The sequence below is a fragment of the Ochlerotatus camptorhynchus genome, unplaced genomic scaffold (genome assembly GCF_037179485.1).
Source record: "Ochlerotatus camptorhynchus isolate MF236.1 unplaced genomic scaffold, CSIRO-AGI_Acam_v1.1 ptg000066l, whole genome shotgun sequence".
Lineage (NCBI taxonomy): Eukaryota > Metazoa > Arthropoda > Insecta > Diptera > Culicidae > Ochlerotatus > Ochlerotatus camptorhynchus.
In genome coordinates, this window is record NW_027040556.1 from 1,078,132 (window position 1) to 1,105,967 (window position 27,836).

General features: G+C 40.6%; 1 protein-coding gene across 1 annotated transcript; it reads right to left on the reverse strand.

Annotated features, from left to right (window-relative positions):
* Nucleotides 1–1,729: 1,729 nt before the first annotated feature.
* LOC135697075 (uncharacterized) lies at nt 1,730–27,430 on the reverse strand. The gene is made up of 3 exons (XM_065216663.1): nt 27,342–27,430; nt 14,565–15,641; nt 1,730–2,275 (listed from the first exon to the last, which is right to left on the reverse strand). The coding sequence occupies exon 2, from the start codon at nt 15,610–15,612 to the stop codon at nt 14,731–14,733; it is 882 nt and encodes a 293-aa protein (XP_065072735.1). The 5' UTR covers nt 15,613–15,641; nt 27,342–27,430; the 3' UTR covers nt 1,730–2,275; nt 14,565–14,730.
* Nucleotides 27,431–27,836: the final 406 nt, after the last annotated feature.

The following is a 27,836-nucleotide window of genomic DNA, read 5'->3' on the forward strand; positions in this document are numbered from 1 at the left end:
GACCAATATCCCGAGCAAAGCCTGAGATCAAATTGAAATCTAAATTTGATGTTGTGATTTCGCTGATAATGATTACTCAGGTTGCAGTCGTTTTGGTCATTTTAACGGTTAAAATATCAAAATTGAGAGCAAACATATCTTCCTGTGACATCACATTGAAAACTATTTCTGCTATCAGTGAGAGCAAACTGAAAACCAAATTTGATATCCCTTTTTCCTGTTGATAGCAAAACAAGTATTCAATTTGATGTTATGCTAAGGCAATGAAAACAAACCCGCAACAACATATTTCTGGAGAGCAAATGTACAGCACAATGAAAACAAAATTAGGTATCAAATTTGTCAATTGCGTAAACTGAAATCAAATTATGATTTCAGTTTGATGTTGATATCAAAACTTGATTTCAATTTGCTGTCATTTTGATGCTGGACTTTGCTCGGGATGGTTGCACCATGACGAAGTGGCAGTGTATTCGTGATTTGTCCCACGCGCAAATGTTGCAAAAAGACATTTCAATCGCCGTGAGAGTGTCCCGGTGGACCGTCAAAAGGGTTTAAGACCGAGAAAAGAAAGAACAACTATCCGCGAAGGTGGCCTGAGGTCGTCCGAGGTCAGCTGGGGTTCCGAGGGTTATCGCTGCTATCAAAAGGAAGATTCGGGTGAATTCAGTGCGTTCAATAAGGAAAATGACAAAGGAACACGGGATCAGTAACTTTACGGCACGGAAGATCGTAAAGGAAGATTGCGGGGCGAAGTCGAGTGCACGAAAAAAAAACTCATATGATTACCAACCGCATCCGGGAGCTACGAGTCGAACGATGCAAGAAAATCTTGAACTTTCTTAAGCGAAAAAATCCGGTAATCCTATTCACCAACGAGAGCATGTTTACCGTATCAAATTCCAGAACCGACCGGTATATTAGTTCTCTTCCGGTAAAAGACGTGGCCGACGAGCACAAGAACGTGTATCTGACCAAGCATCCTGCTAGCGTTATGGTGTTTGGATTGGTGGCTTTCGATGGCAAAAAAATGGACCCGGTGTTCATTCCAGAAGGCGACAAGGTCAACACGGAGGTCTACATCGGGATTTTAGGTAAGTATGTTCTTCCGTGGATCAAAGAACAGTACGGTCCGAAGCCAAATGTTGTATTTCAACACGATGGGGCTCCGTACCACACCTCGAACAGCACTCAGAACTGGTTGCAGGAACATCTTCCGTTCTGGGTGAAGGATATGTGGCCGCCATCCAGCCCCGATCCTAATCCGCTGGATTACTCAATATGGCGCGTCATGAAGGCCAAGGCCTGTTCTAAACGCCACCCGAGTACAGCAAGCCTCAAACAAACATTGACCCGTACCTGTAGAGAAATGGATCCAGACTACATTATTAGAACCTGCCGTGCATACCGGAAGCGTGTGGAGGCCGTAATTGCAGCAAGTGGAAACTCGATCGATGATTAACATAGTTTAGGACTCTGAGAAACATCCCCCCTTTGAATAAATGAAAAAAAAACTCGAAAACGGCTAATTACACTGGAATATAATAAATCAGTCAAATCATTCACAGGACACTATTGAATAAAGAAATCGGTTTACCTTGCTGCTGGCTGCCATCAAAACACACATCATGCGTTCTTAGCAGTTCAAATCCGTGAAATTAAAAAAAATCAATCTTTTCACCTCCCTTGCGGCTATTTTGCTGACAAATCAAACGTCAAATCTAATCATCATGTCGAAAAAGTGTGAACGCATCCGAACATTGCATCCGACAAAATTATCGAGCAGTCCGCTCGAATCAGACCAAGAAACCAGATAGTGTAAATGAACCTGAACTGGAGGGAGTATTCGTCCGATCGAAGCAACTGAGGTAAACTCACATCTGAACAGCACCGAGAATAATCGTATCGAATCCGCAATCGAATCCGCAATCGAATCCCTTCAACAAAAACTAACTTTCCGAAACTTCAGCGGTAGACTTAATCTTCTAAAAGTTCAAACATTATGCCAATATGGGGAACAAAGCTAATTCCGTTGATTTTTTTTTTCCTAAATGTTATACATTTTCGCATCGACCTAAGCACTTCAAACTGCTTGTGATTTGTACATTTTTTTCTCGCTCTCTCTCGTGTAAGTCTGTGTAATTCGGATTCATATCTCTTATCTTTTTGGTGATACGTACTATGCTTGATTTTAAAAGTTAAGAACTTAAAGGTAAACATACGTCAGCTGTGTGTAGAAGAAGACTGCTTCCAAGCGTGTTTGATGCCATGAAACCTGCGAACGAATAAAATAACCAAATCATGTAAATGAGAGCTTGCATTAGTTTACAATTGTTTCTACGATTGACGCTTTTGAATCCATTACTATTTATAGAAAAATTAAAAACAAACCATGTTTTCAATGTTGCTCACTCGCTTCCGTCAGCAGCGTGACCAAATTCCAGCAGATCGGTTACTTTTGCCCGCCCCAAACACACACACACAAACACACTCACGCGCATATGAATGATTCAAATTCAAATCATTGTTATTTATTAATAACTAAGTACGTGTTTGCATATTTGCACAAGAGGACTACTGGGCCGTTCCCTGGGCAGTGCGCACCGAGACAAATGAGAAACTAGAACTAGGCATCCCCACAGTCAGTCGAATTCCCCCCCTAATACGCTCGCAGAAATTATTCATTTTCTATTTATATTTATTTTTAATCACAAATCAATCACCGTGATATGGAAAATTTAGCAACTGCCACGGCGCGGGAAACGTTTCCAGCAGAAAAATATTTGGAGTGAGAGTTGGTCCGGCTGTGAAAATAAAAAAAAATTGCATCCCTTTCGATTATTCAAAATTTATACACAAAATATGCATGGAAGAGTAGATGTTAGTTGAAATTGAGTCGACAGGGTCGGAGCTTGGGGGGGTGGTTTCTGTTTTTGGATTCTGATTTTATTACTGTCGGGCAAAACATTTACTTCGGCCTAATCGCCCTTTTCCGTCCCATCGAAGAGAAAACATTAAATATATCTATGATTTAGGCGTTGACGATTCTGTTATAGGTTTGTTTCGATACGTTAACGAGAAGATTACAACCTCAAAAATATGTTTTGATTTTTATAAAAATATTGGATGATGGCTTCGGCATTCATTAACTGTTTTGGGAGATCAAATTTTGAACGTTAATTTCGCTGTATTTTCTGGGGGAGTAGAATAACACTACCTTGTTTTTTTTTTTTTGCAATTTCTTATTGAAATGGTTTCGGATGGCCACATAAAGTAATACGGAACAAATACGGATTAATTTCAACTTCGATAAAAACGCATGTAGTTTATTATATAGTTTTCTTTTGTATGAAAGGTAAAAAAGTAAACATCATATGGTACACTTCTGGTCATAAAACAAAAAAAGCGCAGAAGGTGCACACTCTAGGAAATAATAATATTGCTGCTCACGACTAGGGATTGTATCACCAACACCCCTGCTCAATTACTGGAGTTAGCTAGCCCGATGCCAGCACAATGCTTCCGAAACGCCGCAACAGGAAGACTCTTGGTCATCATGTCTGCCTGCGTATTTAACGATGTTACGTACCGAAGAATGATCTTCTTTGACTTCACCAGATCTCGAAGGTAATGAAACTTAACGTCCACATGCTTGAGCCGACCGAAATCCTTAGACATTTGAGGTCACGCAACAGTCTTACCAGCCACTGCTCATGGCATGCTGCCACACAAAGTGCAGCAAGTTCCGCTTCCGTTGATGACAGAGAGACGGTTTGTTGCTTTCTTGTAATCCACGCTATGGTACATCCAAACACCTTAAAAATGGCACCGCTGACAGATCGCCTGTCTACAACATCGTTGCCCCAGTTTGCATCGGAGAACACTTTCATCGTAGCAGCATCCGGATTCCTTTTGAACAACAGACCCATGTCTAACGTCCCCTTTACATAGCGGCCAATGTAGATCCGTTGGATAGCTTTGATATTGGCTAAAGAAGTTCACAGATGCTTTCAAATCCGGTCTAGTCGTTATCGCTGCGTAGGTTAAACATCCGATCAACTCTCTGTAGGGTTGTGTAGTCCGATCCTTTTCTTCGCCGCGTTTAAGCTTCAACCGATTTTCCATGGGTGTTGAAATCTGCTTGGAATTGTCCATTTTGAATCGCTTCAACAAATCCTCGAGATACTGCTTCTGACTTATACGCATCCAACCGTTATTCACGTCACGATCGATTCGTAATCCGAGGAAACATTTGATTTCTCCTGCGTCCGTCATCTCTAACTCATGAGCCAAGCAATATTTTACTGAATCAACAAGCTTTAACGACGTATCAGCAATCACGACATCATCAACGTATATCACCAACATTACTAAGTCGCAAATTATCACCACACAAAGCTACAGTTTTGTTTACTTCGCGCTATGAATAATATCAAAATTATTGTGTATATAACGTGGATTTTTTCACGAAAATCACTTAAACGGATCAACTAGTGCCTGAAAATTGTGAACCAAGTGTAATTATTTAGACTTATGGCGAATCTGGAGTGCTACAAAGCAAACAAATTACCATCATATCTCTATTGATATTAGCAACAAGTAGTGTATAGTAACTAGCTGGGAACCCGTGAAGCTCTCGGTTCTTTGACATAGAAGTTTTTAAGTGAGTGTGAAACCGTAAGCCGCAGTGCCCTTCTCCGGCCCCATGGTCGGCCACAACCGTGCACCCTCCCCAGGGACCCACCGGATGGGGGAACATTTCCTGACTGGTTGCTAGGCGAAGATGAGCTCGGACAGGTTATTGCGCTACAAATGAGAGTACGTCAAACTGAACAAAATGAACTCAGCCTCCCATCCGATCCTTTTTTGATCGGTAGCGCAGTAATACTAGCCCTGGGCTCTGTTGATGCTAGCAAAGTCCATGCATCAAAGGAAGCACGAGGTAGCCGATACATTCTTCGAACAAAGTCACGATCAATCTGCGAAAAACTGAAACAAATCTTCGAACTGCCGGATCACACTCCTGTGGAAGTAATAGAACACCCTGGGTTAAATGTTGTTCAAGGGGTAGTGTATGATCTGGATACTATAGACAAATCTGAAGAGTATATTAAGCAACACCTACAAGAGCAAGGTGTGTGTAGTGTACGTCGTATCACAAAACGTCGTGCAAACACCGTCACCAGCACACCACTGCTCGTTGTCACATTCCGTGGATCGATTTTACCAAAGTACATCTATTTTGGTGTACTTCGGATTAATGTACGGCAATATTATCAATCTCCAATGTTCTGCTACCGCTGTGTTCGGCCACACAAAAAAGAACTGCGACAATAGCAAAAATCAACTCATATGCCTAAACTGCTCAGGTACACACAAATTGATTGAGGGAACCCCATGCACTAAACCAGCGTACTGTAAAAACTGTCAACAAGAACACTGTCCAACATCCAAGGTATGTCCAATCTATCGCGAGGAAGAAGCTATTGTTCGGCTAAAAACGAATCGTGGCCTAACGTACGCAGAAGCTAGACGGGAATTCCGTGAAGCCAATAAAGGCTCCTCCTACGCGAGCGCTGTGCAATCAAGACTCCGGTATCGAAGCAGAGGATAAGGATCGTACAATTGGGCTACTCAAAGCAGAAATCAAAACGTTGAAACAAATGGTATCGAATTTGAAGTCTCAGATAGGCAAAAACCGTCGTGACCCTCATCGCTCGACAAATCAGTCAAACAATGACTCGAATGGAAATGATTTCAGTGAGGATGCACCTACAGATGCTCTGAGAATTTCACCTCTGGCAGCAACTGTGAAAGCAGCTCGCTTAGTGGCACCTAGTCAACCGAGAGAATCGGCTCTGAAAGCAACATCCAAAGCGTTTCACATTAGTCTTGAGAGGATCGACCAGAAGCATACTGGCAAGACACCGGATCATATGGACATTGACCCTACTAGAAGTAGCAAGAGAAAAGGTGTTGATAACAAGAAAGACAGCCCACCCCCAGAAAGGAAAAGAGGAGGTTCGACTTCGGATTTAGGAAGAACCCACCGAAATCAATCCAAAAGAAATTAATGGACCAACAACCACAACTCTATAATTTTGACCCGGCTATGGACCCTGACACGACCTACGACCCCCGATATGACTCTGAAACCAACGAATACTCTGGCATAAAAATGGACCATGACCTTGGAAATCGATTGGATAACGACACCATTACCAGCATCAATGTTGGGCCTAAGTCAGGAATGAACACCTGGGGGGATTACACCCAGTGTCCAACAAATCCTCTTGGGGATCAGCCGAAAACAAAGTGCTAAAGCTTCCACTGAATGTCCTCAGCAATGCGGACTTGTATGATCAACTATACCACCAAACACAGAAGCAAAGCGTAAGCAGAGATATCTGCAGTCACAAGACAACATCTCAAATCAACAAAACTCTATTACGTGGGGCCTCCCTTAGCTCAGTCGGTAAAGGCGCAGCTACAAAGAAAGACCATGCTGGAGGTGGCTGGGTTCAATTCCCGGTCCGGTCTAGGAATTTTTCGGGTTGGAAAATTTCTCGACTTCCCTGGGCATAGAAGTATAATTGGACTTTGCCACACAATTATACCAATGCGAAAATGGTACAGGCATCGAAAACTCTCAATTAATAACTGTGGAAGTGCATCTAGAACACTAAGTTGAGAGCACGCAATAAGCTAATATGCGATATGCAATAAGCTTGAAATGCGAAGAAGAAGAAGAAGAGTGAGCTGTAGACTCCAGGTACAGGTCAATCTTAAATTGCAAGTGCAAATGCACTGAAATTTTTTTATTTTGGATCTTTACAAAAATCGAATGAAAAGGATCGATCCAGTCGATTTTTGTCGTGTTTGAGATCGATTCAAAAAATCGATTAATCGAACCAAAAGAAACGATCTTTTGTGTTTCGATCCAAGATCGCCCATTGCTAGTTGTAACAACCCTGCAAACTATACTAAGCTAAGCTAAGCTAGTTCGTGCTACTATAATATTATCCGAAAATTTATGGGTTATTCACATAAGCCTTATTGGGTATCCTGACCTTACCACGCTAGACCCATTTTTTGCCCCGATAAGGAAGTCATGCGAAAACCTCTGAATCCAACCCTGCCTCACAATCAATGTAACACGGATATGCACACATTTCGAATGCGACGGGGTAAGGGAAAATTTCCATCTTCCTTTGAACCTTTGAACCCTCAGCGTGTGATGAACATTACTGCACACCCTGCCTACGAATGAACGCACGGTGGTGGTGGTGGTGAAGGAAGAGGCGCGAATTGGCATTTGCATCATGTCTCTCTCTCTCTCTATGCGGATTGTGTAATTCATTTTTAATGAGTATCGGCGACGAGTTGACTCCCCAAAACAACTCGCTGTCCACCGTGGAGCTCATTTGCGCCCATAGCAGCACTATTTGTGTTGTTTTTACGAGTTTGAAAAACAGTTAAATTTGCGCAAATACGTCGACGAGGACGACGACGACGACGCACACATGTTTTGACGCGTGAAAAATCTAAAAACTGATTTTACACACAAAGTTAGTGCCACCATCATCAGCAGCCGACGACCGACCGGTTGGATTAGCTCCACTTAGATGTCTGCTAGTCATATTTTTTCCTTTCCTCTTAAGACATGTCTCGCTAGGTACTCGAGTATTATTTAATTTCTTTTGCTTGCTTCAGCGATCTTTGTCGGATTACATTTTAAGTGCCACCCTGGGTCGGTTGTGGAGAAAAACTTGCGACTCGTTTTCATCAGAAGACTGCCGCTGCAGCGAGTTGCATCAATACACTTTAGCGAGCAATAGCGGAAAGAGATATGTTTGCGAATTTACGACCCGGTTTTTACGATCGCCATAAAGTCGCATTTAGCGCGTCTTGTTCCGCGAGTATCGGGTACACAGGATGAAAACTATCCTCCGATGCGTTGTCTTTTTTTTTTTAAGGAGCGAGATGGGGGAGTCATCGTCGGTATCGTTCAAAAACATACTCCTTGATGGGAGGCTATTGTATGAAATCGATAAGGCGCTCGTTGTACCTACCACCTAGACGACGTCGTCATCGTCTTCGTCGTCATCGTCGGCGGCAGTAAAACAGAGAATTATTATTGGTCGTTCATAATGTGATTTCCTAGTGCAGCAGACCTCCAGAACATTCCCGACTCGGGCGCGTAGTTATCACCTGAGTGCAATTGCTGACCCAACTCAAGGATCGGGGTCTCCTTCGAGGGAAGATGTTCATCAGCTTTGTGCCCGTTGAGCAGCGAGCGATGCAGTTCTTGCGTTGTTGTTTTTATGATGGAGATCATTAAAAAGTGTTGTTACCGAGCTAGTATGCTAATTAGAAACGTATTGTGCTGCAGCTGGCTGGAGGGATATGGAATCCATTTCAAAGGTCAGGCGCCGAGTACCGGAACACTTGTGATTTTATGGACCCTTGTTGAGTTGGGTGTGATAAAAGTTACAAGGGAAAGCGATTAGATGACGACGACGACGACGCAAATCGGATGCGGAGCTGTGGGAAATTCTGAGGTCAGCAGAATCGGAACAGACTAAGGGTTGACCCGCGATCCGGGACTACAAAGCCGACAGTTTTTCGCACGCCGTATTCAGTGCACAAAAAAAAGGTGAAATTAAATAAATTATCTATTGTACTGCTGCGTGGTATTCAAATCCTGGTTCACATCGGGGTGCTTTACTGCACAATTAATAAAGCTCGAGTCATTTAATATCTGGACGCACTGATTATTTTACTGCAGTGTTCCTAGCAGTCAGATCTAGAATGTTTTGACAGCAGTTTGTTTTGAAGTATTTCCTCTTTCAGTGCTGAAAAGTTCGTAACGATTCATTTTGGTTAAAAGAAGTTATACTTGATGAAAGCCGCGACCAGAAAATTAATTTTGGATACTCACATGGTTCAAAAATCGCGAAGTCAGTGTTCTCAAACGTTTCCGTAAGCGTCATACTATCAATCTGCAGGATCATAGCAAGCGTCGTAGTGGAACTAAGGATCGGAAGCTGCAATCTCAGACTACTACTACAGTACCAAAATGCTAGGTTAAATTCGATTCAATTATAATAAAGACTGGAACGCGCAAAATGGTGAGTTGACAAACTTGAAGAAGCAGAATACCTAGCCCTGGCCTTCACAAAGTTCCTATTTCACGCTTCTCCGAGTTATATGATAACAAAAGACTACCAGCTGAAACATGAACACAGCTGGGTGGCGTAACCTGGGCAATGTTGCCAGTCCAGCAATAGTAAAGTGAAGAGGTGCGACGCGAACACTGGCGCGGTAACCATAGTACGGTGATAGAGGAAATGCTTCACCAAACCTGAGCGTCTGTTCACCATGGAGGTGCGGCTCAAAACGGCGCCTGTTCTCCAGCGTGGGACTCTAAACAGAGCTGTGCACGATGGTCCACCGGCGAGACAGGGGGTTGGGGCAGGCCCAACAAGCCGCCCTGGAAAAAAAACAAAGTTGCAAATACCGAAGAAAGAAATACGGATCGGAACAATCGGCACAGACCTACGCGAAGAATTAAGGACTACGATTGAAAACTCGGAACATGGAACTGCAAATCGCTCGGCTTCCCGGGTTGCGATAGGTTATTCTATGACGAACTTCAACCACACAACTTCGAAGTCGTAGCACTGCAGGAACTTTGCTGGACGGGACAAAAGGTATGGAAAAGCGGGCATCGAGCGGCTACTTTCTACCAGAGCTGTGGCACCACCAACGAGCTGGGAACCGGCTTTGTAGTGTTGGGTAAGATGCGCCAACGCGTGATTGGTTGGCAGCCGATCAACGCGAGGATGTGCAAGTTGAGGATTAAGGGCCGTTTCTTCAACTACAGTATCATCAACGTGCACTGCCCACACGAAGGGAAATCCGACGACGAGAAAGAAGCGTTCTATGCGCAGCTGGAGCAGGTGTACGACGGCTGTTCGCAATGGGACGTCATAATCGTCATCGGCGACATGAACGCTCAGGTAGAACGGGAGGCAATGTATAGACCGGCAATCAGGCCAAACAACCTGCATGCCGTATCGAACGACAACGGCCAACGATGCGTGAACTTTGCAGCCTCCCGGGGTATGGTAGTTCGAAGTACCTTTTTCCCCCGCAAGGATATCCACAAAGCCACCTGGAGATCACCTGACCAACACACAGAACACCAAATCGATCACGTTCTAATCGACGGGAAATTCTTCTCCGACATTATCAACGTCCGCACGTACCGCAGTGCGAACATAGATTTGGGCCACTGCTTAGTTGCAGTATGCTTGCGCTCAAAACTCTCGACGGTGCATAACTACCGTCGAAGTCAAACGCCGTGACCCAACAGCGAGCAACTACGGGACGCCGGAGTTGCCCAGGACTACGCGCAGCAGCTGGAAGTTGCACTACCCACGGAAGAGCAGCTTGGCGTAGCTACTCTCGTATATGGCTGGAGGGACATCCGTTCCGACATAGGTAGTACTGCTGCAGCGGCACTAGGTACTGCAATCCTGGACCGAAGAAATGAATGAATGCAAACTGTTAGTAGAGGAGAAGAATGCAGCACGGGCGAGAATGCTGCAACACCGCACGACATTGAATGTGGAGCAATACAGACAAGCGCGGAACAGACAAAACTCGGTTTTCCGAAGGAAGAAGCGTCAGCAGGAAGACCGAGATCGCGAGGCGATGGAAAACCTGTACCGCGTAAACGATACACGGAAGTTCTACGAGAAGCTAAATAGTTCACGCAAAGGCTACGTGCCGCAAGCCGATATGTGCAAGGCCTTGGACGGTAACCTTCTTACGAGCGAGTGTGAGATGATTGAGAGGTTGAAGCAGTACTATGACGAGCACCTCATGAAGCAGCAGAAAACGAAGGTGGCACGGCAACAGACCTTGGAGAACGCGCAGAAGACGACAGGCTACCGGCCCCTGATCTTCAAGAAGTTGAGGAGGAGATCGGCCGGTGAAGAACAACAAAGCAACTGGTGTAGATCAACTACTAAGTGAGCTATTGAAATCCGGTGGTGAAACACTGGACTGGGTGATTGCCAAGATTTGGGAGGAGGAGATATTACCGGAGGAGTGGATGGAAGGTGTCGTATGCCCAATCTACAAAAAGGGCGACAAGTTGGATTGCTGCAACTACCACACGATCACGCTGCTGAGCGCCGCCTACAAGGTACTCTCCCGAATTCTATGCCGCCGCCTGTCACCATTTGCAAGAGAGTTCGTGGGGCAATACCAGGCGGGATTCATGGGTGCCCGCGCTACCTTCAACATCGCGTTAGAAGGTGTGAGCAGAAGAGCTGGGATAGACACGAGTGGTACGATTTCTGGAAGTCCATTCAGCTTCTTTGCTTCGCCGATGACATCGACATCATGGCACGGGACATTGAGACGATGGCGGAAACGTACATCACACTGAAGGCTGAAGCTAGGCGGATTGGACTTGCCATCAACGCATGGAAGACAAAATACACGAAAGGAAGTTCAGATTGACAGTGAAGAAATCGAGGTGGTCGATGAGTTCGTGTATTTGGGCTCACTGGTGACCGCCTAAAACAACACCAGCAGAGAAATTCAAAGACGCATTATGGCAGGGAATCGTGCCTACTTTGGACTCCGGATTACGCTCCGGTCGAATGAAATTCGCCGCCGCACGAAGTTGTCTATCTATAAGACGCTGATTAGACCGATGGTCGTCTACGGCCACAAGACCTGAACTATGTTCGTGGAGGACCAACACGCCCTTGGTATTTTTGAATGGAAGATGTTGCGTACCATCTGTACGGTGGAGTGCAGATGGATGACGGAACGTGGAGGAGGCAAATGAACCGCGAATTGCATCAGCTGCTGGGAAAAACATCCATCGTCCACATTGCAAAAATTGGGCGACTACGGTGGGCTGGGCACGTCGTAAGAATGCCACACGACGACCCAGTGAAAATGGTTCTCGAAAGCGACCCAACAGGAACAAGAAGAAGAGGCACGCAGTGGGCAAGGTGGATCGACCAAGTAGAAGGCGACCTGCGGACCCTTCGCAGACTACGAGGCTGGCGAAGTGTGGCCATGGATCGAGTAGAGTAGAGACGACTTCTTCGGACAACAGAAGACAACAATCCTGATTGGTAAGGTAAGGTAAGTTTTGGAAAATATGCATATTCTAGGACCAGATAAAAACAAAATCACTTCAAACCTCTGAATTTTCAAAAGTCATATGTTCCTGAAGGATATTTCGCTGCAGATCTATTAGGCTTGATTATTGAATGAAATCAATGTGGAAAATGAAATGCTTGTATTGGTAAATGCATTGCATCTTTAAAAATATCCTCAGAAAAAAAATTATCTAGAGATTCCCATGAAAATTCCAAGTATTTTCAGAAATTCTGTTAATTCCCGGACTTCCAGATTTGTTCATGTAGCAGACACCGGGTCATATCACGCAGTACCAGTTTACGATTATGAAGTATTATGAACTATTAAGATAGGGGAAATGGTTCTAATGTAGGCCTATGGATCTAAATTGGGCCCATCGCTAAAAATCTGCTATTTATCAATTTTATCTAGATGAACGCGTCATTGGGACGGTACTAATGGATGGTTTTGGGCGCTATTGAAAATTTAGTCGATTGCTGAATTTATGTATGGACCCAAATTAAGGGCATTTAGGCCGACATTAGAGCCATTTCCCCTATGTCACTAATTATAATTCGAAAATAAATTATGAAATGCTTCTTGACGCCACGATTTTGATCACTTTAACGCCAATTTGATCTTGTATATGTGGCGCCAAATGAAAAAAAAATTACGCCTACTTAGCTAAAATTTTACGACAACAGCACTGGTCTCTCAGTGTTCACTCGGCTAGGATTGGGCTATCTTCAAAGAAAGATCGATCTTATATTGAGCACAGGAAAGAGGTAGCAAACACTTTTAAATCTTACTGTATTCGTAAATATCGGAAACGCAAATAGTGACGTCATTGTAGGGAGTGACGCTGATGTTGACGTCATGCTCTTTAAATTTACCATGCAGTCTGGGGTGAGAGTAAATCGTTTTTTGGATGTACAATTACAGAAATTAACACCTTTTTTTTTTGAAGATCGAAAAGATCGAAAGAAGAGATCAATTTTTTCGATCTTTTCGTGGACAAAGAATCGATCCGAAAAATCGAAAATCGGTTTGAAAAAGATCGATCTTGCAAAGATCGATCCAAGATCGCCCAATCCTATACTCGGCTGTCGACAGAACCCAGACCAGTGACAAGGTCTATACCAACAGCAGCGTTTGACAGTAGGCAGCATGTCCCGGGCTCAAATCATTTATTTTGCTGTGCTGGGCCCGCTGTCACGGTATGACATGTTGCCTACGCGCCTGCCACTGGGCTGACAGAAGCAGACCACTCTCGGTGTGTGTCACGCGATCGTCTGTTTACTCGGCAGTAACCATTGTGTGGTCCTCCCCATTGTTCTTCATCAGCAGTTCTTTCGGTCGATGCGTTATCGACTTAGGAAAGCAACCGTTTCGTGATGAGTGTGTGAGTGCTGACCAGGGCTCTACAATTTCGAAGCTCTAAAATGAACTCCACTTTTGTTTCTCTCATACATACGTGTTCGACGCTTCATTTCTATAACGCCTAGCTAGACTATCAGCAAGAAACGAAAATAAAAAAGAAGGACGCTTGGAAGGAAAGGCTGGCTGTGGAACTTCTCGTCGTTGCTTTGCTCATCGCTTTCAATGTAAATAACGTCGATTTTCTAGTTAAACGAATTTCATTATGGCTTTCAATCCCCTTTCACGAACACTCTATCGCCGCTCTTTCAATTTGTTTAAAATGCGTTATGTCCCGTTTTCGATCATTTTTTTAGATAAATATATGGATGGAAGATAAATTAGAAATATGACGTGTAATCTTCAAGTGTTTTGACGTGAGAAATGCTTTAAATGTGTTATTTCATTTTCCGTCCTATACGTCATGAAACCTCTGTTGATGTGTTTCATGAAAGAGAAAACTATCAAAGTCGAGCGCTCTTTCGCTCATCCATTTCGACGAAGCTTGAAAGGAAGACCAATGGAACGACGGGAGAAAGAGAGACAAGCGATTGAACATTTGTTTGTGCACGCCGACTGAGGTTCTAGAATGCTGCGAAGCTGTCGACTTTAACAGAAAAAGAAAGCCAGCAGTCTCTTCGTCGCATCGATTTGGTCGATTGAAGCTGATATTGTGACGCCCTGGTGCTGACCACGTTTTGCGTACATTTCTGCAATGGAAGCACTCTGTCCCCCGTTGGCGATACTGCCATACAATGAAACCACGGGAAGCGGCTCCCGTTCTGATGGAGGAGTGTTTATTGTGCTGTACCTGTTGACTATAGTTTCAAGATGTTTTGTGTAGTGAACAAGAATTATCGGCTCTGTAAACTAAAACTAAAAAAAATACTGTTTTCCACTAACTCAAGAGAAATTCAAAAGCATCATTCGAAAAGAGACAGATAGAGCGGTTACAAATCAAACCCAACGTAACTTACCTCCACAAGCAACGTTATCCGCCGTTTGGGATTCGGCCAAGCGGTGTAAGTAGGCTGCAACGACGTCACAACGAACAGGCTCGACGAACGCCAGAAAGATCTAGGAAGTAGCGTTGAAACCGCCGTGGTGGGACGATGATGGCCTTGGTGGTGCAGGTTCACACTACTAGTGTATCGGTGCCACGGCGGAAGACTGATTCGGATGGCTGGGATCTACACGCGGTGGGTAGAACGGTGGTTCTTTCGATGGGGACCTCCGGGGCGGCGACGCTGGCCTGGCATCCTTGGGCGGTTCCTTTCGGTAGCAACTCTCCGGTAAGGAGAACAAGTGAGGCTGGTACCCGAAATTGTTCAGTAAAAATGGAAGCGTCGATTCGCTGCTAGCTGCATAAGGCGGAAGCAGATAGGGCGGAAATTCGTGCCGGGAGTACAGACTGGCCAGTTCCACCGCGGGACGGGGTGTAATATGAAAGGGAAATGGTAAACCACTCGGCTCCAGGCCGGAGTATTTGTGGATTCCGCTTTTGAAAAGATCTAGCTGCTCAATGGTGCTCTTTGGTACATGTGGAAGTGGTTTCTCCTTGGCAGCGGCGTAGTAATCTACGGCCGGTTCGTCCTTATGCGTAGCTTTTCGACTTCTGGCCACGCTGTAGTGGTGATGGTGGGCTTCTAGCCCGTTCACGTAGCCATTTTCCTCCGGTTCCGCGTGGTCCGGACGCGCCTCGATGTCCTCTGCTGGACTGAACTTTTTACTCTTTCGGTTGGCAACGCTGTCCGAACCAGCATGCTCCGGCTGTATTCTACTCTGGCCGGCTTCCTCGAACCTGGATTCCTTTGCCTTGGGGCTGGGCTTCCCGAAGGCCGTCACTTCGTCGTCGACGGTGACGATCGGTACTTTGGTAGATTTGGTGTCCAGATTAAGCACGCCTCCGTCGTGGCGGGGCGATCGCGACTGGGACCGGGACCGGGAACTGCTACATGGCGAACGGGATGCGGACGTGGTTCGGGTTACCGAAATGGGGAAATCGTACCTCGGGTGCCCGTACATTTGGACGTAGTTGGTCCACTCTTGGTTGCCTGTTCGAGGTTAGGGGGAGTTAGGGGAGCAGAACAAGAAAGGTCATATTATTTGCTTGAAATGGTTTTTTTTTTTTTTTTTGATGAATGACAGAATTTAATTTTGTAGGTGGAGACTTGTTTATATTGTGATGGTGAATGCAATAAGCATAATCGGTAGAACGTTCAAAGCCACTTTCAACAATTTTCCCTTTGAATATATTATTTACCTTGTCGGGTCAACGTCGATTTGATAGATTTCAGTAAGGATTTTTACATACAATAGTCCCAGTAAACGCTTTCGACGCGCATTATTAAAAAGAACAAAATTCAATAAATTTGTATATACGTTAGTGTACCCGGGATAATTATGGTATCTTAATCGATCTGAATAATTGTTCACTTACCTGGAGAGAGCGTTCTACTGCAAATAACATCTGTTGCTCTGAATTGAAATATATTTCGTTTAATTAATACGGTAGATGCGGTATGGGGGGTTGTGTCGGAATAGCTCTCCAAAAGTAAAGTAGATTTGCATATTTGAAACTTAAAATAAGCCTAGTTAATTTCCCTTCAGATGTTAGTGCTGTTCTTAATGGTGACACCGATCGGAAATTACGCTTACTCTTCCGCTAATTGTTGACAGAGGATAGTGCGGTCAAAACATGTATGGTACCTCAATATATGCTGCTAGATTAGTATCCGGAGCCCCTCCTTTTTTTTACATATTCTACGACAAAAATGCTTACCAAGCTCCGACCCTCGATGGGAAATCTAAATGCATAAATCAGGGTTCCAACATTTTTTTCAGGGCTAGGTATTATATTTTGAAGTCTGTGAAAGGGAAATCACATATCGTGTGGCATCGATAAACATGGCATGTTGAGAGATTGAGCTCGTGAGAGCGAATTTTCTCTCTCAACTTTGAATTGTTTGCCTCTCTGGGGACTGTTAGTAAAGCAGGTAAAACTGTATGGGGAAATTGTAGCTTGTTTAACAATAATATCCGGGAAGTAAATGAACGACGCTTTCTTTGACCTGAATCATGGTGATGAATCTTCCTACCATCGGAACAGCGCCATCTCTGTAGAAAATAGCCTGACGATATGATTTATTAATTTCCCTTAAAATTTTCACTCCTTTGCACCTATAGTTGCGGTAGTGTTCCTGTTATAGTGGAACCCATAAGAAACTAATACGTTCCACTATTAAAGGAACCAAAGTTAGCAACTACCACTCCTACTGGAACAGTGTTCCTATTAATGAAGGACATTGTTATATTTTTCTAGCAAAAATGAGATTGAAAGCTCTAGATTGACGTATGCAAATTGAAGGTACATCATTTATTAATTTTTTAATAAATAAATTGCCTTAGTTCCTACACTACTGTCTCACCCACCCTATGGCAATAATATTTTATCACAGACAACCAGGCATTCCTTATGTTGTAAAAATGATTTAAATCAGAACATCGTCGATCTGTTTGCCGCACAATGATGGGCTTTGACCTGCTCTGTCAACTAACAAAAACTTAAAGAACCGTTAAATGAGTGCAGAATGAACAAAATTTTGAATGTTATTCACAGGGCAAAACTACTTTGGTATTTTTGCAAATATCATCAAATATTTCTTAATATCAACTCCCGCCTGATGTGTAAATTACGGTATGTGCCTATCGTGACCTATTTCCACAACTGTACCAGCCATTAAAGCACCCCGATTTATGAAAAAAAAAAAATCAAAAGTTTAAAAAGAATAAAACACTGTTCCTCACATGTCGCAGCGCTGGGAAGCAACTAATTCCTCCACGAACAAGTCAGTGTCAATTTGACCGAGTGCAAAAACAATGGCACATATAAGTGAACAGATGGTTGGAAGCATGTCAGAAGCCTTTCGCAGATCTATTGACTTTTACTTATTATGCAAACATTTACAGTTGAAGAAATCAAGCGATGATGATCTACATTGAAAAAGCAAATACGAATGGGATTATTCTTCTAGTTGGAACTGCATTGATTTCGAGTCCTTTGAATGAGGATAAATGACTCTAATTTGGAAAATCCAAATGACTATTATTGAGTCCTTATAAAAATTAATCAAAAATGCTTCATTTCTGAAGTTTAACATGGGCGCAATATATATGGACGCTTAGGCCTACATTAAGATCAATAGGAACCACTAAGACAAAACCTCAAATTTTGTCTCGGAATTTCAATTTAACTCAACTTTTTGTAGAATAAAAACGTTTGTTATCCAAGACAATCTCGTTTTTGATATTATCTGAAAAAAAAAACAAATTAGGCCCTATTTTTTGTTTTCATTAGTCTCGGTTCCTTCCGGGGTTCCTAAAACATGATCATTTTGGTCATAAAACATTGGCACTTCAAATGACTACCATGGACATAGGAGTAATTCAATAGGTCCTATCTGCATTGATCGATTCCCTTCATCGACTTTCTCTTTCGCTAATCACTCAGTTGCAAAACTTTTCCCTGTTGTATTTGACGTTTTGGGTGCTAGATACGAACCTCCTTTATGAAACTGTTTGGCAACCAAAGGTTATCAAAAGCGAAAGTCCCAAAAATAGATCGAAGCATGAAGGACCTTTCGAAATTTTTATCGAGATTTTCAGGGTGGGAATCACTCCAAAAAAAAACAACGGAGATATCAGCCATATTGATCGGATAAGCCATCTAGGAGAAAGCTCAGAAGCACCTACAGGCATCAGCAAATTTCGGTTTGCCGAGCCAATTTCTCATACTCAATTTAGTTCTACGATGTCGTAATCGAACTGTCGAATAAGAGCGAATAAAGATCCAACGATTGGGACTGCTTTGTACAGGTGAAATAGTTTGTGTGGCTCGCTATTTTTCGCAAAGGAAAAGTCAAGTTGAATCTAATTTTAAAACCTTAGTTATACGAAAGGATAACAAAGGCAAAACTAACACCATTCGTCGTGAGGAATCTAGCATAAACTAATCAAAATCTGATTGTTTTTGCGTAACGCCAGGTAGGAGAGCTGTTACTCAAATTCGATTAAAATTAGAACTTACATTCCGAAGATATGTTTTAGCCTTCAAAATTCAGATCGACTTTCCCAAAAAATAGGGTTTAGTGATTGAAATACTCCAAACTGTTGAGTAGCTACTATTCTAAACTATACTACTATTCTAAACTAGATTAAGTGCATCCCATACAAACAGAAGTACAACTTTAGCAATTAAGTCCATAAATGTGCCTTTTCATAACATCATGGGATGCTTCTATCAACGGATGGAACTGAGCTGGATCTAAATTTAAAGATGATTACTATGTCATCATACAGCTCTAATCTATTTGAATAACCTTGTCAATTGATTTTCTTCGATATAATGCTTCTATCAAAAGATAGAGCTGATCAAGATTTGAAAAAGTGATCTAGATCAAACCCATCAATGCCAATAGATAGCTTGTATTCACATGAACAACTTTGCTCAAGGTTTTGTTTCGATAATATGCTTCTACCAAAAGATAGAACTGATCTAGATCAAAACAAAGTTGAAATCAAGATCTGTTCTAATCGTATCAAAAGACAGCTCTTAACTATCAGGAAAATTTGGAGAAGATTCTGATTGCTGTTAAGCCAGCTGTTAAAGATAAGAATATAGAGATCTAGATCAAAATGAATGATGTCAACACATAGATCCTATTCATCTGAACAACTTTGCCCAAGACACCAAACCTCTATGATTTGAAGTTTAGGAGTTATGAAGTTTTGTCCAAAAAGATGCTTCTACCAAATGATAGAAATGATCTAGATCAAAATAATTTATCATAATTTCTAATCGTATCAAAAGATAGCTCTTAACTATCTGATTTTTTTTAAAGATTTTGTTTCAATAGCTTACTTTCTCAAAACATAGAGCTGAACTAGATCAAAATGTAGTGATCTAGATAAAAAAAAAAGATATCAAAACATATGGTATGATAGATCCTCTTCACCTGAAAAACTTTACCCAAGCCACCAAACATCTATGACTTGAACTGAAGGCGTTATGAGGTTTTGTGCGATAAGATGCTTCTACCAAAATATAGAACTGATCTAGATTATAACAATTTAGTAATCAATGTCAGTTCTAATCGTATTAAAAGGAATCTCTTAACTAACTGGCAAATTTTGGAGAAGAATTTGTTTTCATAGCGTGCTTTCTAAAAAATATACAGGTAATCTAGATTTTAATGTAGTGATCAAGTTCAAAACGAATGATATCAAAAGATAAATATCATCCACCTGAACAATTTTGTTTAAGACACCAAACCTCTATAACTTGAAATTGAGGAGTAATGAGGTTTTGTCCGATAAGATGCTTCTACTAATAGATAGAACCGATCTAGATCAAAATTTAGCAATCAAGGTTAGTTTTAACTGATACCAAAGAAAAATCGTATCGATCTGGAAAATTTTGGAGAAGATTTTGTTTTAATTGCGTGCTTCCTCAAAATAAAGAGCTGATCTATATCAAAAAGTAGTGATCTAGATTAAAACGAATGATGTCAAAAAATAGATCTTTTTTACCTGCACAACTTTGTCAAAGACACCAAACCTTTATGACTTGAATTTGTCTGAGGTTTTGTTCGATAAGATGCTTTTAAAAAGATAGAACTGATCTAGATCAAAATAATTTAGTAATCAAGGTCAGTTATAATGGTATCAAAAGATAGCTCTTATCTATCTAGAAAACTTTGGAGAAGATTTTTGTTTTGATAGCGTGCAGTCGCAAAAGATAAAACTGAACTAGATTGAAATGGAGTGATCTAGATGAAAATGAATTATGTCAAAAGAAAGATCTTATTCTCCTGAACATCTAGACCTATCTGGAAAACTTATGAGAAGATTTTGTTTTAATTGTGTGCTTCCTCAAATATAGAGCTGATCTAGATCAAAAAGTAGAGATCTAGATCAAAACGAATGATACCAGAAGATAAATATTATCCACCTGAACAACTTTGTTGGCGACACCAAACCTCTATGACTTGAAATTGAGGAGTCATGAGGTTTTGTTCGATAAGATGCTTCTACCAAAAGATAGAACCGATCTAGATCAAAATTTAGTAATCAAGATCAGTTCTACTGGTATCAAAAGATAGCTCGTATCTATCTGGAAAACTTAAGTGAAGATTTTGTTTTTATTGTGTGCTTCCTCAAAATATAGAGCTGATTTACATAAAAATGTAGAGATCTAGATCAAAACGAATGGTATCAAAAGATAGATATTATCAACTTGCACAACTTTGGTGAGGACACCAAACCTCTATGACTTTTAATTGAAGAGTCATGAGGTTTTGTCCGATAAGATGCTTCTACCAAAAGATAGAACCGATCTAGATAAAAAATGTAGTATTCAAGGTCAGTTTTACTGATACCTTAAGAAAGCTCGTATCGATCTGGCAAATTTTGGAGAAGATTTTGTTTTAATTTCGTGCGTCCTCAAAATAAAGAGCTGATCTAGATCAAAATGTAGTGATCTTGATCAAAACGAATGATGTCAAAAAATAAATCTTATTTACCTGCACAACTTTTTTTTTTTTTTTTTGCTGCTCCTCTTTTCCCTGGCCTGCACAACTTTGTCGAAGACACCAAACATTTATGACTTGAATTTGTCTGAGGTTTTCTTCGATAAGATGCTTCTAAAAGGATAGAACTGATCTAGATCAAAATAATTTAGTAATCAAGGTCAGTTATAATGGTATCAAAAGATAGCTCCTATCTATCTAGAAAACTTTGGAGAAGATTTTTGTTTTGATAGCGTGCTTTCGCAAAAGATAAAACTGAACTAGATTCAAATGGAGTGATCTAGATGAAAATGAATTATGTCAAAAGAAAGATCTGATTCTCCTGAACATCTAGAACTTACTGGAAAACTTATGAGAAGATTTTGTTTTAATTGTGTGATTCCTCAAATATAGAGCTGATCTAGATCAAAATGTAGAGATCTAGATCAAAACGAATGATATCAAAAGATAAATATTATCCACCTGAACAACTTTGTTGACGACACCAAACCTCTATGACTTGAAATTGAGGAGTCATGATGTTTTGTCCGATAAGATGCTTCTACCAAAAGATAGAACCGATCTAGATCAAAATTTAGTAATCAAGGACAGCTCTAATGGTATCAAAAGATAGGTCTTATCTATCTGGGAAACTTTGGAGAAGATTTTTTATAGCGTGCTTTCTGACAATATAAAGCTGAACTAGATCGAAATGAAGTGATCTAGATCAAAACGAATGATGTAAAATGATAAATATTATACACCTGAACAACTTTCCTCGAAACACCGAACCTCTATGACTTGTTTTATTTTTATGTTGTGAGGTTTTGTCCGATGCGATGCTTCTAAAATGATACAACTAATCTAATCAAATTTTAGCAATCAAGGTCAGTTCTAATCGTACCAAAGATAGATCTTATCTATCTGGGAAATTTTGATGAGCATTTTGTTTTAATAGTGTGATTCAACAAAAGATAGAGTTGATCTAGATAAAAAAAGTACTGATCAAGATAAAAAACGAATGATGTCAAAAGATAGATCTGATTCAGCTGAATAACTTTACCATAGACACCAAACCTCTATGACTTGAATTTGAAGAGCTATGAGGTTTTGTCCGATAAGATGCTTCTACCAAAAGATAGAACTGATTTAGTCAAAATAATTTAGCAATCAATGTGAGTTCCAATCGCAACATAAGATAGCTTTTTTTCTATCTGGAAATCGAAAAGATTTTGTTTAAATAGCGTGCTTCCTCAAAATATAGAGCTGCTCTAGATCAAAACGAATGGTGTTATAAGACAGATCTTATTCACCTGAACAGCTTTGCCGAAACGCCATACTCTATGACTTATATGACTTGGTTTTATCCGATAAGATGCTTCTACCAACAGATAGAACTGATCTAAATCAACAAAATTTAGTAATCAAGGTCAGTTCTAATCGTATCAAAGGATAGCTCTCATCGATCTGGAAAACTTTGGAGAAGATTTTGTTTAAATAGCGTGCTTCCTCGAAATATACAGCTGATCTAGATCAAAATGTGAACAACTTTACCATGGATACCAAACCTCTGTGACTTGAATTTGAGGAGTTACGAGGTTTTGTCCCATAAGATGCTTCTACTAAAAGATAGAAATGATCTAGATCAAACTAATTTAGCAATAAAGGTCAAATGTCAAAGTATCAAATGATTGCTCTCATCTATCTGGAAAACTTTGAAAAAGATTTTGTTTTAATTGCGTGCTTCCTCAAAATATAGAGCTGATATAGATCAAAATGTAGCGATCTAGATCAAAACAAATAATGTCTAAAGATAGATCTTATTCACCTGAACAACTTTGTCCAAGGCACTAAACCTCTATTACTTGAATTTTAAGGAGTTATAAGGTTTTATCCGAATAGATGCTGCTAAAAAGATAGAACTGATCTAGATCAAAATAATTTAGTAATCAAGGTCAGTTCTAATTGTACCAGGAGATAACTCTTATCTATCTGGAAAATTTTGGAGAAGATTTTTTTTTTGATAGCGTGCTTTCTCAAAAGATAAAGCTAAACTAGATCGAAATGGAGTGATCTAGATAAAAATAAATTATGTCAAAAGATAGATCTGATTCACCTGAACAATTTTCCCGGGACACCAAACCTTTATGACTTGATTTTTTTTTCCGATAAGATGCTCCTACAAACAAAAAGAACTGATCTAGATCAAAACAATTAAGTAATCAAGGTCTGTTCTAATCGCATCAAAAGTTAGCTGTTCCTCAAAATAAATAGCTGATCTAGATCAAAATGTAGCGAACTAGATCAAAACGTATGATGGCAAAAGATGTCTTATTCACCTGAACAACTTTGCCGAAACACCAAACCTCTATATTTGTCCGATTAGATGCTAAAAAAGTAGAACTGATCTAGATCAACATAATTTAGTATTCAAGGTTAGTTTTAATGGTATCAAAAGATAGCTCTTATCTATCTAGAAAACCTTGGATACGATTTTTTGATAGCGTGCTTTCTCAAAAGATAAAGCTGAACTAGATCGAAATGGAGTGATCTAGATCACAATGAATTATGTCAAAAAATAGATCTAATTCACCTGACACCAAACCTCTATGACTCGATTTTTTTCGTAGTTATGACGTTTTGTCCGAAAAGATGCTTCTAACAAAAGAAAAAGTGATCTAGATCAAAACAATTTAGTAATCAAGGTCAGTTTTATTCGTATCTAAAGAAAGCTCTCAACTATCTGTAGAAATTTGGGGAAGATATTGTTTTAGTAACGCGATTTCTCAAAATATAGAGTTGAATAGATCAAAATGTAGTTATCTAGATCAAAACAAATGATGTCAAAATATACGATATAATATATCTTATTCACCTGAACAACTTTGCGCAAGACACCAAACCTCTATGACTTCCGCTTTAGGAGTTATGAGGTTTTGTACGATAAGATGCTTCTACCAAAAGATAGAACTGATCTAGATAACAACAATTTAGTAATCTAGGTCAGTGCTAATCGTATCAAAAGATAGCTCGTATCTATCTGCAAAACTTAAGAGAAGATTGTGTTTTAATTGTGTGCTTCCTCAAAATATAGAGCTGATCTAGATCAAATTGTGAAGATCTAGATCAAAACAAATGATATCAAAAGATAGATATTATTCACCTGAACAACTTTGTTGACGACACAAAAACTCTACGACTTGAAATTGAGGAGTCATGAGGATTTGTCCGATAAGATGCTTCTACCAAAAGATAGAACCAATCTAGATCAAAATTTAGTAATCAAGGTCAGTTTTACTGGTATCAAAAGATAGCTCGTATTTATTTGGAAATTTTTGGAGAAAATTTTGTTTTAATTGCGTGCTTCCTCAAAATATAGAGCTGAGCTAGATCAAAATGTAGTCATCTAGATCAACACAAATGGTGTCTAAAGATAGATCTTACTCACCTGAACTACTTTTTCCAAGGTTTGATACCTCTATTATTACGTGAATATGAGGAGTTATGAGGTTTTGTCCGATTAGAAGCTTCTAAAAAATAGAACTGATCTAGATCAAAATAATTTAGTAATCAAGGTCAGTTCTAATGGTATCAAAAGATAGCTCTTTAGTACGATTATTTATAGCGTGCTTTCTCAAAAGATAAAGCTGAACTAAATCGAAACCAAACCTCTATGACTCGATTTTTTTCGAGAAGATTTTGTTTCAATAGCGTGCTTTCCCAAAAGATACAGCCGAACTAGATAAAAATGTAGAGATCTAGATCAAAACGAATGATGTCAAAAGATAGATCTCATTCACCTGAAGAACTTTTCTCAAGACATCAAACCTCTATGACTTGAATTTGACGAGTTCTGAGGTTTTGTCCGATGAGATGCTAGAAGATCTAATCTAGATCAACATAATTTAGTAATCAAGGTCAGTTCTTCTGGTATCAAAATATAGCTCGTATCTACCTGGAAAAGTTTAGAGAAGATTTTGTTTTAATAGCGTGCTTCCTCAAAATATAGGGCCAATTTACCGGGACACCAAACATTTATGACTTGATGTTTTGAGTCATGCGGTTTTTTTTCGATAAGATGCTTCTACTAAAATAAAGAACTGATCTAGATCAAAGCAATTTAGTAATCAAGGTCTGTTTTAATCGTATCAAAAGATAGCTTTTCACTATCTGGAAAATTTGGAGAAGGTTTTGTTTTAATAGTGTGCTTCCTGAGCTGATCTAGATCTAAATGTAGTGATGCAGATCAAAACAAATGATGTCAAATTATAGATCTTATTTACTTGAACAACATTGCTCGAAACACCAAACCTATATGACAAGAATTTTAGGAGTTATAAGGTTTTGTCCGCAAATTTGTATGCTCACAACACAAACAATTTGAGTTGAATAATGGCTGAGTAAAGTCTTATTATGATTGGAATGTTATGCACGCCTGTCTCGAATCGGTTGTGGAAACTACTATACGACTTATTTCAATCATAAACAAGTTGCTGCAACTTATTGTAGCGGAAGTGTGCTACTCGGAAACCTGTGGTGTAGTGTTATGCGAGAGTGCCTCTCACTCCAAAGGGCGTCGGTTCAATCGCAGTCGGCGCCGTTGGGATTTTCTGAGGCATAAAATCTCTGATCACGGCTTCCTTCGGAAGGGAAGCAAAGCCGTTGGTACCCGGTCCATGGGTTTGATGGGTTGATATGGGTTCCTGACGTCGGTAGTATTGGTACTCAGTGAGGAAAACAAGATTGACGGAAAACAAATCAAAGAAAAAACTTAACCTGTGGACAACATTCCGACGCAAAATTTGAACACATTTATTCGACATTTGTCCGACGCCAACCCAACACTGGGTCGACATTGATTTGCAAGTAACCTAAAATTGATGCAGCATCTGGTTGACAACGAGTTTTGCGACAAAGTTCACTACCCTAGCTGCACACTTGTCACTGAACAGTTCTCGGTAGTTGTATGTAACTTATTACAGTCACAATCAAGTTGCAGTAGCTTATTATGATGGATGTGTATTGCTTGGGTACCTTATAACGGTTACGGGATATAGACACAGCTTTCCCGTTCAACGATAAAACCCACTTTCAAGTTCCATAAAACTCAAATAAAGTTCCGACAGAATCTTCAAGTTCCATAAAGTTCAAATTAAGTTTCGACGTAACTTTCAAGTTCCATAAAGTTCACATAAAGTTCCTACCGAACTTTATGGCTGCTTTAGAAGCTATAGAAAGCACACGATAAACTTCAGGCTCCAAAAAGTTCTGATGCGTACTCTTAGCAACTTGAAGTTGAAAAAAAAAATCCAAAAAGCATCCCCAAGCATTTCTTAGGAACTTCAGGCAAGGCTGAAAACATGGCCGCAGCAAAGTTCCGAACAAGTGCTAAGCGTCAAATGACAGACCTTAAGTGGAAATTTTATACGATAGATGGAGGAGGTGAAAGTATATAGTTGATAGTTCCGTTAGAGTACGGCAGTGTGAAAATTATACAATAGAGAGTAGAAAGCGAGCGAGGACAACTTTGAGGAAGGTACGAATCGGGATAATCATCTCTCTTTACCAAACTCCCCAGTTGGAGAGGGATGGTGAGGAGTATCCCCCTGGCAAAAAGAGATGATCACCGATTTGCTTATGTACCTACGATGTGTTTGAAACAGTTTTAACAATTTTGCGTTTTGTAAAGTTCTTTTTGGCGTTTTAAAGCAATTTCGAATTTTAAAGTTATTTACGGTGATACTCTAAGGTAGCCTTCGCGTGTAACTGCAAAATCACATCCACAAAACATACAAAGCTGACATTGCTACTGTTGCTGCTGTTGTAGCAGAGCAAGTAAGGAGTAGCAATTTCATATTTCTATGATTTGTGGGAGCTGACACTCGTGCTCTTGAAGTCTCATGTTAAGACTTCCTTAGAGTATGACCTTAATGATTTAAACCCATTTCGACCTTATAACATTTGTTATCAACATTACTGACTAGGAAACAGCTACTTTTCCCCTAAAGCAGGCACCAACAAATGCTGAAGCGTCGGAACGGAATAACAAACGTTTGACCAATAAGCCGAGCTTGCAGATAATTTCTGGATGACAGATTCTTGCCCGAACGTCTCCCGGGACCCGAGAAGGTGAATAACCTATTCGAAGGGAAAATTTTACCATGGCATTTGAAACGTTCAATCTAGTACCTGCTGTTCTTCACTTGAGAACGGGCATCATACGCGATGCAGTGCGATAGAGATAGTTTGTCAGGTCATAGAGTCGAATCGAATCGAATAGGATCGATCGAAGAGATTTAGTTGATTGGAGATTTCGTCGGTTGATTGATTGATTGAAGATTGGTTGCTTGAAGATCGGTACGTTCCGGTGTTGCTTGATGACGGTTGGTGATGATTCATTCTGCTGTCGTTGCAATCGTCGTCGTCCCATTTTTTTTCATACTGTTGCTATTGACTTTCTTTTATTTGGTAGATGGAACACACTTCGGCTTTCACGCAACACGACTACCTCATTATAATAGTTACATTCTTTCCTCATCTCTTCCCCTAACAATTGCTTTGCACTATATGTTTCCTCACTTGTTTGCACTTTCACACACTTTAGGAACGCTGTCTCACAAGTAGAGCTACACGTGGTAGCCCCAGAATGGCTGCATGTCGACATTTTCGCTGAACCGCATTTGC

Excerpts from the sequence above, each read along its gene's own strand:
- LOC135697075 (XM_065216663.1), bottom strand. The coding sequence starts at position 15,612 with ATGTACGGGCACCCGAGGTACGATTTCCCCATTTCGGTAACCCGAACC.